This window comes from Solanum lycopersicum, chromosome 1 (genome assembly GCF_036512215.1).
Source record: "Solanum lycopersicum chromosome 1, SLM_r2.1".
NCBI lineage: Eukaryota > Viridiplantae > Streptophyta > Magnoliopsida > Solanales > Solanaceae > Solanum > Solanum lycopersicum.
Window position 1 is genome coordinate 1,699,637 of NC_090800.1, and position 14,875 is coordinate 1,714,511.

The following is a 14,875-nucleotide window of genomic DNA, read 5'->3' on the forward strand; positions in this document are numbered from 1 at the left end:
AAAAAACATATCAAATAAATACTATTTAATTAAGTGTAAGCAGATATCTACGATGTTATAAATTTAAATTTTGATTTATTTATCCATTTTTATCTATAAATTACCTTTTAACTTAAATATTCATATTAGATCGTTAATATTATATTATCATTAAAAAAACAAATATCTAAAAGTATCACAAATAAACATTGCGAATTTCAAAACGATTATGATTGGGATATATAATTCTTATATTATATTATTTTTATATTTAATGAGTTTATCAATATTCATTGTTTAATAATGTAAATACACCCCAACAACAATAATACTCCTTAATCATAAAGGAAAATTACATAAATTAATACATTTTAAAAAGTATTACTGATTTTAGTGACATTTTGTTTATTATCGGTTATAGCACTATTGTAATGAATTTATAATATGTATTAAAAGTGAATTATATATTCAATATATTTGAATTATAATTATTTTTTAAATATATTATGTTTGTTTGGTAAAAAATTATCACATTTTATTATAAGTGTATTAAAATGTGTGATAAATGTATTATCCATCATTAAAACTTGTATTATATGTGAATAATAAATTATTTTATGTAATATGTATTAAACTTGTATTATAAATAAATTAAAAGTGGTCAAGTGAAAAAAAATGTTATTGCTATAAATAGTAGATATTTTTTTATTATAATATATTTATGTAAATTTCCTAATCATAAATATGTAATTTTAGGCCTATTTTCTCCAAGAAATTTTAGATATTTCGAAACAACTTTATTTTAATATTTCATTTAATTTTAGGTCTATTTAGTCAAATTTCATACCTATAAAACCAATGTATTTTGTATATTGGACATCCAATTGCTTCGATTTGAATTATCCGGAGAATGCAATACCTGATATATATCAAAAAGATGGACAATCAAACCTATTTCTCGATTCACTCAAAGAGGTGAATAGGGTCCCAATAGAGATATGTAAAAAGCGGGTCTGATTACGCGTATTCCTAATCCTAAATGGAATGTAACGATGTAGGGATCCATATGTTATAATAATCAACCAGTAAAGCATGGACATTTGTCATCGAGAAATAATATATTGTGAATATATTAAATATATATATTTGTACATATAGAACTATCAAATTTTGAACATTTTTAACGAAATTTTTTCTCGATTTCGTTTTTTAATGAGCAACACTAGCAATTTTAGTTGTAGCATCACTAATAACACCATTTGACCAATCCTCAAATTTAGTCATTTCAGGATTAACATCACAATGTATCTCCTCAATACTATCTTTGCATGTACCCATGAATGATCCCACAGCACTAACATGCACAAGAGCTTCTACGTAATTTCCTTCATCTACACTTTTTATTGTTTTTTTCATGGCATCGACCGCGTCCTCGTACACTTCTTTGCATGTATCGAGACAATCTTTATTAGGATTTTCTTTAACGGTAGCTAAACGTGTTATGATATTTGTCTTAACGAACTCCTCGGTTTTCGCTATGGTTGAAACCATGAGGGGAGTGACAAGATTTTTCACATTTGCTTTGTCTACATTTGGATCATTTGCAATTGCTTGATGTGAAAGGGAAATGGAAATTAGGGTTATGAGCAAAATGGAAATTTTGTTAATGTGGATGGCCATTGTTTTTTTGTTTTTTTTTTCTTTTTTTTTTTTCAAAAAGAAGAAGAAAAAAAGTAAGTTGAAAAAACAATGGGATATAGACAATATACCAAGCAATAGGAGGTGTTAATTTATGAATTTATATAGAGAAAAAAAATTGAAATTTGGTTGGTGATACATGAAGATAGAGTTTGTTAGTGGTTTAGGTTTCATTGGATTTATAGATCTCTCACTTTTTATTTTTAATTTACTTTTGTTTTTAATTATGAGTTCGTTGAAATTGAGGTGTATTAATAAATAAAAAGGTAAGGCACAAGTATACTTCCTAGACTATGCGAAACCGAGATACGTCTAAATTAAATTAACGTCTTATATCACCCCATCATTACCACCACCGCCTCGATTATTATTATTATTATTTTGCAATTTTGTATCATTTTTGACTCATGTGACACATTTTGTGATACCACTTAGTTGAAGCGCGTGTGAGATGTTTGGAGGTCATGTTAATCGAAAAGGTGTATAAATTTACCAAAAAAAAAGGTACGGAGAGTAATAGGACATAAATTTAATTAATATGCGTCTCTGAGATTTCGATCATATTGTAGGAGGTATTTGTGTTTTATCCTTATGATAGTTTAAATAGATAAAATTGGAACAATGAATAATTGAGATATCAAACTTTCGAGAAAATAATAATTTAGATTTTTTTTTTTATCATTAACTCTTTAATGATTAGTTGATTATTACATAGCATTGGTTATACATGTCAAGCAAACAAACACATAATCAACTTCTTCTCATTTATGGTGTGTCTCTAAAATTTATATTCAAATCAAACTAATTTGCATTTACATTAAATATCTTATTTAACGATAATATGTTAAATTTCTATCAAAGTCAACTAATTCATTTCTATAATTAAATTCAAATTTTTTGATCCACAATAAATTTGAACCACTCATATAATAAAAATTGATTCTTTCTTAATAACTACATTTGTTTGTTGATTGATTCCTTTTTATTTATTTGAACAATATCGACACCATTTATAATTTTTTTTTTATATGCTAGCTAATGCACAACCCTACTTACCATTTAAATATTTTTCTCTCAAAACAATTTTTGATAAACTTTCGACTCAAAATTAAACAAACATGCAAAAGTAATCAATCAAACCTACTATTAACAGTTTTATATCTCAATTAATTAAAAATATAAAAGAATTACAGATTAAAAAATGAAAAAAGGGCCCAATCGGGTTCGAACCGATGACCTCTTGATCTGCTGTCAAACTTTTTTGTATACGCTAGTTAATGCACAACACTACTCACCATTTAAATATTACTCTCTCAGAACAATTTTTAATAAACTTTCGACTCAAAATTAAACAAAAATGCAAAAATAATCAATCAAACCTACTATTACAGTTTTATATCCCAATTAAATAAAAATATAAAAAGAATTACAGATTGAAAAATGAAAAAAGGGCCCAACCGGGTTCGAACCGGTGACCTCTTGATGTGCTGTCAAACTTTTTTGTATACGCTAGCTAATGCACAACACTACTCACCATTTAAATATTTTTCTCTCAGAACAAATTTTGATAAACTTTCGACTCAAAATTAAACAAACATGCAAAAATAATCAATCAAACCTACTATTAACAGTTTTATATCTCAATTAATTAAAAATATAAAAAGAATTACACATTAAAAAGTGAAAAAGGGCCCAACCGGGTTCGAACCAGTGACCTCTTGATCTGCAGTCAAATGCTCTACCACTGAGCTATGGACCCAATTTGTTTTATATTTTGACTTAAAATATTAAAATATAAAAGCTGAACTTTTTTTTTAAAAAATCTTTACCTTCTTTTTATAATTTTTGCATCGAGTACATGCGTTTTGAATCAAAAATCTATTCAGAAACAATTTATGTATAATTTTATCCTATAATGATTAATTGGAATAAAATCTAGCAAACTATTTTTTGGGTAATCGTGATTCCGAAGTCAAAAATGTCAAATTTTTTTGTGGATGTCCGTCAAGACCTTGTCTATGCTTCCGGTTGGCCCTCACGGCCCGTCCGACCTATTTTGAATGTCAAACGAGCCCCGAAGCGAGCATACCCCTCATTTCGACGATTTTCGTGTGCTATAGCAAACCATTTTTTGGGTGATCCGGATTACGACGTCAAAAATGTCAAATTTTTTTGTGGACGTCCGTCAAGATATTGTCTATGCATCCTGTTGGCCCTCACGGCCCGTCTGACCCATTTTGAAGGTTAAACGAGCCCTGAAGCGAGCATACCCCTCATTTCGATAATTTTCGTGTGCAATAACAAACCATTTTTTGGGTGATCCAGATTCCGACGTCAAAAATGCCAATTTTTTTTGTGGACGTCCGTCAATACCTTGTCTACGCATCCGGTTGGCCCTCACGGCCCGTCCAACCCATTTTGAAGGTCAAACGAGCCCCGAAACGAGCATGCCCCTTATTTCGACGATTTTCGTGTGTTATATATTACCTTCTTCAGACTCATATTTATATAATTACACTGGAAATATTTATTGTTATTTTTTGTGTTAATGGCTTTTTAAATATTTCAGAACAATTTTAACAAGAAAAGTGTTTGTTTTACTATACTAATAAAATACTTTATTTTTCAAATATTTCAACATATAAATCTAAATTCCTTATTATTCCTACATTTCTAAATTCAACTCTAACACTTAAATTCAGTTGATCCAAACGGACTTTTAGACAATTTGCAAAAGTTATTTAACAATTATTTGTGTCTGAAAAGTCAAAAAAATCATCAAACTTTTGGAGTCTACATTTTTAGAGTTTTATGTATGTTCTATATAATAATATATTATTTATTGTATTTGTGAATTAATTGATGTAGTAATCGAAACCTCTATATTTTATATTTAAAATTTGTCTGGTATAAAATTTTAAAACTTTTCTTTTAAATCGATGATTTATTTAATATAATTTTTTTTTTACTCCAAATAAAATATAAAATCTGCATATACTTCATACCATATCCAAAGTCCTCTTATATAATCATCATGGGAGTATGGGACAATTGGTATGTTATTATTGTCGATGATTAATTAATTATTAGCTAAGTAATACTCAGTTTATTTGAAAATGTTTGTTATGTTACGCTTATCGAAAATTAATTTGACTAATTTTTAAAGGTAAATTAGATCACATTAATTCGATATTTTAAACAAAAAATTAGATATTCTAAAACTATATGAAAAGTACTATAAATTACAATTTTTTGCATAATAATATGATTAAAAAAATTCATCTTAAAATATTAGTCAAAATTTTTATAGTTTGGCTCTAAAAATAGAAATCATAACAAATAATACCGAACGAAGAGAATAGATAACTATAATTATGGCTTGTGTAAAAGAGAAATCATGAAATTGATATTATTTTACCATCGAAAAATAAAATAAAAAAAGTCTTTCATCTTCTAATTTATTTATTCAGACATAGCTTCCTTCTTCTTCTTCTAGAAGAGCAAGAGGGACTAAAACATTATCAAATAAAAATAAATAAGAAACAAAGAAACTTCAACTAATTATTTAGGAAAAATACACAAGTATCCTCCTAGATTATGATCGAAATTATAGAGACACATCTTAATTAAACTAAGTTCCTATCACCTTCCTGAACTTTTTTTTTTTAATTTTGTACACCTTTTGTCTTACGTGGCACACTTTATTACTCCATACAATTGAGGCGCGTGGAAAATATTTGGATGTCATGTAAGCCAAAAGGTGCACAAATCACAAAAAAAATAAAAAATTCAGGGGGTAACAGAACCTTAATTTAATTAAGACGTGTCTCTAAAATTTCAGTCATAATCTAGGGGATACTTGTGTATTTTTTCCTTTATTTACCTTAAAAATTTACATAAATAAATTCTAAAATTTTGTGAGACTCACATAAAACACAATTTTTAAATAATAATAATAATATTACAAAAATTGAAAATTGAATTTAGTTGTAATGTTTGAGGGACTTGTGTTGAAGGATCCCTTTGTAAAGAACTTGCCAATTCAAAGGCATAGATTCAAAGTCCTTTGGATTATTCCTTTTCTTTGGATTATTATGATCTTCAACTTTCTCTAATTGAGGCCCCAATTTTATAACTTCATTGGAAAACCTCACCTTCTTCTTTTGTTGGTCTTTCTCTAGGCCTAACATTCAAAATTATTGATCAGTATCAGAATCAGAATTTTTAAAAAAATAATTATAAAAAATATATAAGAAATGCGACTATAATAATAACATATTTGGTTAGTCAAGATATTTTCTATAAAAAAAACAGGTTATTACCTAAAATGAAAAATTAACTTCTTGAACGATAGTAGAATAAATAAATTTTATAATAAACGATATTTTACGTTGATTATCTCCTTCTCGGCTTATATTCTTCCCCCTGACCCCCTCCCTCACCTTGAGTACCACCCGACCACCTCTACTCCCTATTTTATAGTATTTTTCTAGATTGTATATACGTATTCTTCAAATAATGTTTTCTCCTTACTCACTAAACGTAAAGAAAAGGGGTTCGAAAAAACCTTAAACATATTCATTTTTACCAAACACATCCTAAGTATAAAGTAAAAAAAGTTAAGTTAAACTATTTCGATACTAAAATGTATTATTCTTTCACTACAAAAAAGGTTTGAATTATATGGGGATTAATATGAAAATTCATAGGGAATTTATTTTTCAACAAATTTTCATACTAATTTTTAGAAAAATCTCCATATAATTCACAGTTTTCTCGTAGTATCTTTAAAATATATCTAAAAGAAAAGTATGTCACATAGTTTAGGATAACAGATATACAATTTAGAGAAAATAAAATCGATGCGATATTTTAACAATAAATAAATAAATAAATAATTAAAAGGGGCAAAATATTTACTAATTTCAAACTCAATCTTCTTCATGAAATCAGAAAGGAGGTGTTTATGAACTTTAGATGCAAGAAGGACAACACCTCCAGAAACTGCAAAAACAGCAAAAATTCCAGCTCCCAATGATGAATTATCCATTTATTTTTCTATTTTAAAAAAAAATCTAAATATATTTTCCAAAATTAATTTTTTTAAATTCTTTTTGTAAAGGGTAAAAAAACTCAAAGAATATTCTCTTTGAAAACTACAAAAAAACACATTTTCTTGAATTATAATATATCTCCTTCAAAATTTATTTTTCTGGATTATTTTTTAGGGAAAAAAAGACTTAAAGAAAATTTTCTTTGAAAACTACAAAATAAACACATTTTATTGACTTATATATATACATCTCTTGCAAAATTTTATTTTTTTGGGAAAAAAAAAATCAAAGAAAATTTTCCTTGAAAACTACAAAAGAAAACATTTTCTTGGCAAAGCTCATGGGAAGGAAAATTTTCATTTCAATAGAAAAAAAATTGGAGCAAAAAGGAAGAAGGGAATGTCCTTTTTTCCCCTTTAATATAAATAATAAAATACAATTTTCAATGCCTTGAACACTTTTTTTTAATTTATTTATAAGGCATTGACTCTTAATTTATGTGATGACCTCAAAAAAATTAAATTATTACCCTTTATATTCTTTTGTGGATTATGAATTTGTTAATAACTAAAATTTAGCTATGTCCTAGAAATTGATTGGTCCATTTTCAAAAAAAATAAATAAATCAGAGCCGGACAACTTCTGTCGCTAAACAATAAAAATTTATCGCTAATTTAATTTAATGATGGATAATTAGCAATAAATTAATAAGAAAAATCTATTATTTATGAGTTATTTAGTGACTATAGTTTTTTTTTAGATAATTCCTTTAATTATTTTTTTTGTGACGTGATGATGATCATGAACTTGTGTAAAGATACTTATGACCACGAGAAAAAACTTAAAACAATAACAAGAATATACTCGATGTAATTTTACAGATGTAGTGTAGATAGAATGAAATATACGCAGACATTGTCCCTTACCTTTGTGAGGTAAAGAGATTGTTTACGACCTTAAGACAAAGATTAATTCCTTTTATTTCTTTACAAGACAATTTTTAAGATGATGACAAGTTAGTTATTCTGATAAAAATAATCAAATTTACTCTTGATCTATGCGAAATAATTTAACTTTAATTACCCTCTAAACTTTGGTGTGACCCTTGTATAATTTTTTGTGTGACCCTTGTGTAATTTGGTGTGACTATTCATCATTAAATTTTGTTTCCACACAAAAATTGTTGCATATATGTTCATGCTTTTTGTGTTATCATTTAATCACCAATTATCTCCCAAACAAATTAAAGCAATAAACTCAAGTTAAGTTATTACTTAATCAATGATCACATTAATTTGCCTTTCAATTACATGACATATTATATATGCACCACAAGGGGGTCTTAACATGTGAAAAAAGAAAATCTCGTATATCGATGTATCATACTTTTTAGATCGGATTATTATAAAAAGTAACCGAATTTTTTTTTCAAATTGAAAAGAGTGAAGGCGTGCAACAATAATTATAACAGCGTAACCAGCCGAAATTTACATATATTTTATAAATATCATTGTTGTGTTCTTTCATTTTCAACAAAAACTCAAAAAAATTCCTAGCTAGGAAAAATGTCTACTACTAATGCCATTATCCTAAATATTAAACCAAAAACTTTGTCCAAAAACTTGTTCTTGAATGGAATTTTATGCAAAACCCTAGTTTTCTTAACCCTAATTCTATATCTTATATACCTTTTCTTATCATCATCATCAACAACAACAACAACATCCCTATTACAATTTTCCCCCTCAAAAAACATCATCAAATCATCAAAACAATATTATTTTAATTCAAATAATATCAAAACTAATATTAGCCATTTAGTTTTTGGAATTGCAGCCTCATCAAACACATGGGGTAAAAAAAAACATTACATAAATTCTTGGTGGAAACCAAATATAACTAAGGGTTATCTTTTCTTAGATAGAACCCCAAATGATGAACACTTACCATGGCCTAATATCTCTCCTCCTTATAGAATTTCTAGTGACAATTCGCGGTACATGCCTTACAACAAACATGGAATGCCATTCGCGATTAGAATGGTGAGAGTGATTGAGGAAACGTTCATGGAAGAACATGACTCTAGTACTGTTAGATGGTACGTTATGGCTGACGATGACACTGTATTGATGATTGAAAATTTGGTCAATGTGTTATCAAAGTATGATCATATGAAATACTATTATGTTGGGATGAATTCAGAGTGTATTGTGAGTAATTTTGGAATGTCATTTCAAATGGCATTTGGTGGTGCTGGTTATGCATTGAGTTACCCTTTAGCACAAGCTTTGGCTAAGAATATGGATACTTGTATTAAAAGGTATCCATATTTGTATGGAAGTGATCATATTTTACAAGCTTGTATTGCTGATTTAGGAGTCACTATTACACTAGAAAAAGGGTTTCATCAAGTAAGTAATCAAACTCTTTTTTTCTTTTTATCATGATCGGTTATAGGCGCATTCATAATTTAAAGTTGTCAATAAAGACTTTGAGTGAAATACAATAATAACTAGAATCATAATCGAATGTATACAGAGAGATATTTAATTTGGTGTCACGATAGTCATAATAAAAGAAGAGCTAAGGTCTTATCTTATTAATCCTATATTAGGATAGTTATGTTAAAGTGTCCCTTGATATTTTTCAAGAATAATATTGGCAAGTGAAATTATAATTTTTCATAAATATTTTTCTTTTTCTTTGTTGTTTGTCTCCAAATTTAAAATGATATATTTTACATTTAGGATCAATTTAACTTTTTGTTTATTAATAGTGAGATAAATAGTCACACACAAATATCTTTGGCTTGTTCTAGCTAGACTATAAATTTTAATAGTTTATATTTTTTTAGAACTTTGTGTTCAATAAAATAAGATTAAATAACAATTAATAATGTCTCAATTGTTAGTTAGAGCAAGTAATATAATATGAAGTTAAAAATTATCGGCAATTCATTTACGATTTTAGCTTAATTGCCGTTAATTATTATATTTTTAACGACAATTTATCCATTTCGTATATGTTTCTAAAGTTTTTAGTAATATTAAATCTAATGACATTTAACTAATACGGATAAAGACTTTAGCACTCTTCATTAATGTGTTTATTTATTGCACTAAAAAAATTATTATAGTGATTGCATATTTCGGACTCCCTTTATTTTTTACTCCCTCGATAATCAAACATCAGAAAATGACTTTCTCATGTTATTTCAGATCGACTTGCGTCGCGATATATCAGGATTTTTATCGGCTCATCCACAATCACCATTTATATCACTCCATCATCTTGACTTAGTATCACCAATTTTTCCTTCAATGAACCATTATGATGCCTTGAATCATCTAATGAAAGCAGCAAGTGTTGATCAATCTAGACTATTACAACAAAGTGTATGTTACAATAAGATACACAATTGGACATTTTCAGTATCATGGGGATATTCAGTACAAATTTATGACAAAATTATACCACAAAGTTATCTTCAAACTCCAATTGAGACATTTGGTGAATGGAGAAAAGGTGCATGGCCACCTTATATGTTTAATATTAGAAAATTCAATAATTATTCTTCATGTGGTGAAGTTCCAAATATTTTGTTTTTTGATTCTTTTGAGGGTACTAAGTTGAATCATTTTGTGACAACATATGTCAAGAAAAATCATAGGATTTGTGCCAATAATGATGATGATGATCATTCTTCTAATGGTGTCATGAAAGTTCATGTGTTTTCACCTATGGATAAGCTTCATGTGGGGGTAAGTTTACATTGCTCTGTTTCGATTTATTTATCTTATTCTGTTTCAAGAAAAATATTTTTTTATTTTCTTTGGTATATTATACATATGTATACGTGTGTATTAGTATTGAACAATCAACATTACATTAAAAGAGATATTTAGTAACAATTGATCTTTTTTCGTTTTTTTAGTGACTATTTTTTATCACTAAATTTCATCGAGTCAATAAAACTTTTAACGACATTCATATCAGAGTGTTGATTATATTATACATATGTATGTGTGTGTGTTAGTATTGAACAATCAACGTTATATTAAAAGAGATATTTAGTAACAATTGATCTTTTTTTCTTTTTAGTGACAATATTTTTTGCCACTAAATTTCATTGAAAATCGATAAAACCTTTAAAGACATTCATATCAAAGTGCTGATTATATTATACATATGTATATGTGTGTGTTAATATTGAAATATCAACATTACATTAAAAGAGATATTTAGTAATAATTGATCTTTTTTTCTTTTTAGCGACAATTTTTTTTGCCACTAAATTTCATCGAGAGTCTATAAAACCTTTAACGACATATCAAAGTGTTAATTATATTATACATATGTATATGTGTATGTTAGTATTGAACAATCAACACTACATTAAAAGAGATATTTAGTAACAATTGATCTTTTTTTCTTTTTAGCGACAATATTTTTTGCCACTAAATTTCATCGAGAGTCTATAAAACCTTTAAAGACATTCATATCAGAGTGTTGATTATATTATACATATATATATGTGTGTGTTAGTATTGAACGATCAACATTACATTAAAAAAAATATTTAGTAACAATTAATCTTTTTTTTAATTATCGACAATATTTTTTACTACTAAATTTCATCGAGAGTCGATAAAACCTTTAACGACATTCATATCAGAGTATTGATTATAAATGTTCATAGATGTATATATATATATTTATAAAATCTTCCTCCTTTTTGTGTACAGGATGGTAATAGAAAAGAATGTTGTGACATTATTCAACCAATTGGAATGGACTCAATGGCCATCAAACTAAGGACTTGTATGAAACATGAAATTATTGCTTGAGAAAAAAAATTGTTATAAAATATTATAACATGAATGTCCGATACATTAAAAAGTTATCCTCACTCATTATTTACATTATTTTTCTTCGATTATGAAGAATTTTTTTGTCCGCTGTATCAAAAAGTTACTCTCACTCATTATCTGCATTACTTTCCTTTGATTATGAAGATTTTTTAGGGGGGAAAAATTGATTATATGAAGAGAACATATACTGCTTTAGTAGCCGATAAGTTGATTACATCACTATTACTTCCTAACGTATTATTTTGACGTTAAACAGAGAATAATGGTTAGTTGAAATTCATATAGTTATCTTCAACTTGTTTAAGATTAAGACACAAGTGATAATTGCAATAAAAAAAGAAGTTCGAAAATACTTCTATTAATAACTATATAGGTGCTAGAAAAAGAAAATCGATCATTCTTACGTCAATTTAAGTTAAATAATTTAATGAGATTAGTACGCTAGCAATGTAATTTATCTTGATAATCCATATTAATTATTTTTTTATTACATACTCCATCAATATTATTAAAAATAGGATTACTTGATATTACCTTCTAAATGACCTAATTATATATTTTCCATAGAATTTAAACTCTTTTCTGTCATGTACATTTGGCACTAAAAATTAAGGGACAAATGTTGGATTTTCAATAAAATATTTGGCTTCCATATTGACATTAATAATATATTAGTGCTCTTTAAGTATTTAATTTGATGAAACTTCTAATTAAATTAAATTAAATAAATATAATAAGTGCAAATGCTTTGCATACTCACTCCTCCTTTTCTTCGATAAAGTTATAAATATGATTCCCTTTCGATACGTTTTTTCATCTCAATTTAATGATTATTATAGATCGAAAAGTTTACGAATTTTAAATTTACGAAGTTAATTCAAATAAGAGAAATAAATTATTTTTGTGTATAGAAATTGTTATTCGTCGATTTTTTAATTGTTCGAACATAATGTAATAATATTGATTTTGATTTGATAAAAATTGTTTATAGTATAATTTTTAGATGAAAAAATATTATTACGTCCTTTTGAACAAATTGTGGTCACTGAATACTGATATTTTATGTGTCAAATCAATTATTTTTGCTAAAAAACAAAAATATATACGTGTCAAGTCATCAGCTAATATAAGATAATAATTCAATACACGTCATCATTACACACATACTATTTAAAAAATACAAAAAAAAATAATAATAATTACAAGGTTTGAAAAGCTACGTTTTCCTTTGTTAATTAAATTAGTATATTTATTAGTAAAAGTTCCCTAAAGTTTTATGTCACCTAACAAAATAGAATAAAATATTTATAATGATCGAGATTTCTTTATTTTTAATTAAAAAATTTGAATTTAAATTTTAAAAATGAAAAATTAAAAATATTAAACATATCATTCATAAAAATAAGCTACGTCATAATACATAACTTGATAGAATTTAATTAAATTTTATTATAAATATCGAATATTAATTTTGAAATGAAACCATCGAAATAATAATGAAATACAACCATTGCCATAAACGATAAGCCAAAGTTGTGAAATAATGATAATAATATATATATATATATATATATATATCCTTTGTTTTTTCTAGTAATAATTTGAAGAAATAATCCAGAAGGATTATAACTACGTAATCAGAATAGATAGTTAATATTAAAATAATAAGTGAAGTAATTATCGTAGTCTGATTAATTAGTTTGGATATTAGACTGTTCGTATTCGTTTATTTTATCTTGATATTTGACTCTTCTAACTATGCTACACGTTGATATGAATTTTTATATCTATTTTTATCTGAATTTAAATTTTCACGTATATTTTTTTTTTTTACCCGCAATTCAATAAATAGACAAACCCAAGAAAAGATTAAATTTTTCCTCTACGTCTTTTGTTGATAGCTTAGTTAAATTGTTTTCTAATAAATCAAAATTTCAAGAAGATAGGTATATTATTTAGACTAATTGTTTAATTATTGCTTTAATAAATTTTAAGAAGTATAAAACTATAAATTCTAAATTTTATATGATAAAATGGATTTATTTTATAGGTTAAAATTTTCTAATGGAAAATATCAATGTCAATTTTCCTAAACTTAGAATTTTTTTTTTAAAAAAAATAATCAATAGACGTAAGAAAATAATTGAAATTTGAATAAAAAATTTCAATGATCTTATGAGTATGACGTATAATTAAATTCGTGTATATATAATTCTAAACTTTTAATATATTTAATCTTTTTTCTCACCATATTAGTGTCTTTGACATTTGAAATTTAATTCCACTTCTTAATTAGGAAATATTATTTTATTGTGTGTTAGGTTAAGCTATAATTATTTTAATAAAATGTTGTTAAGATGTATTTTTCATATTAATAAACTAGCATTATCATTAACACATGGATTAAGGAATATTCTTATTTTTTTTTCATTTTCTAATGGGAAAATAATTTGCACTTTGCAGTACTACGGCCCTTTACTTATAATAATCTCTTTAAATTTTCAAAGGTCAAACAAAAAAAGAAGTTTTAATTAAAAAATATGAGAAGGTTTTATTATATTATAATTATTTATTCTTACATGATATATTTACAATTAAATCAACAAAATTCACTATCATTGACCTACTTATTATAGTAAAATATAAATATTATTTAATTATGATTATTTAACAAACAAACACATATATATAAACACACGTCACATACATACTTGATTGATTATAAATATTTGATGCAAATAAATTTTTAGCCATTCATTTTTGACCTCTTATTTTCCATGTAAACCACAAATATCATTATATACTCAATGATTTTATATATCACCAAGAAAAAAAATGATTTTTTTAAAAAATTAATCATTCAAATATCTTTAACATTTAGTTATAAATTATAACAAAATATCTTAGTATCTTACCTATGGAAATAAAACAAAGAGGGATATCTTATACGTCAAATCTCTTTATAAAGATATTGTTTGTATGAATATTTTTTAAATATAATATACAGAAATCACATAATGAAAAGTTAACTTTACGAAAAATATCATTATGATCAAATATTTTAATAAAAGAATAATTATTATAGAGAAACCTGACTGTATTAATTTATAATTTGTTTTTTTTTTTGGTTCATGTATACATAACCCTAAAACAACTTGGAGGGACCAACAATTTTAGTTGATAGTCTTCCTCTAAAGACACCTTGAATTTTCACACGTATTTTGTCTCCTAATCCAACATACCCTCGACCCTATCGACCCCCGGGGTGGGGTG

The 14,875-nt window shown here is 26.0% G+C and overlaps 1 protein-coding gene, 1 long non-coding RNA gene and 1 other non-coding gene across 3 annotated transcripts; 1 reads left to right on the forward strand and 2 right to left on the reverse strand.

The window, feature by feature from the left end:
* Positions 1-3,364: 3,364 nt before the first annotated feature.
* On the reverse strand, positions 3,365-3,436 carry TRNAC-GCA (transfer RNA cysteine (anticodon GCA)). Its single transcript has one exon. It is a non-coding gene; the product is annotated as a tRNA-Cys (tRNA).
* A 1,669-nt stretch (positions 3,437-5,105) lies between these two features.
* LOC109119844 (uncharacterized) lies at positions 5,106-7,225 on the reverse strand. The gene is made up of 2 exons (XR_011220265.1): positions 6,598-7,225; positions 5,106-5,860 (listed from the first exon to the last, which is right to left on the reverse strand). It is a non-coding gene; the product is annotated as an uncharacterized lncRNA (long non-coding RNA).
* Positions 7,108-12,132, forward strand: LOC104646356 (uncharacterized). Its single transcript, XM_010319669.4, has 3 exons — positions 7,108-9,142; positions 9,950-10,492; positions 11,477-12,132. The coding sequence occupies exons 1-3, from the start codon at positions 8,297-8,299 to the stop codon at positions 11,576-11,578; spliced, it is 1,491 nt and encodes a 496-aa protein (XP_010317971.1). The 5' UTR covers positions 7,108-8,296; the 3' UTR covers positions 11,579-12,132.
* Positions 12,133-14,875: the final 2,743 nt, after the last annotated feature.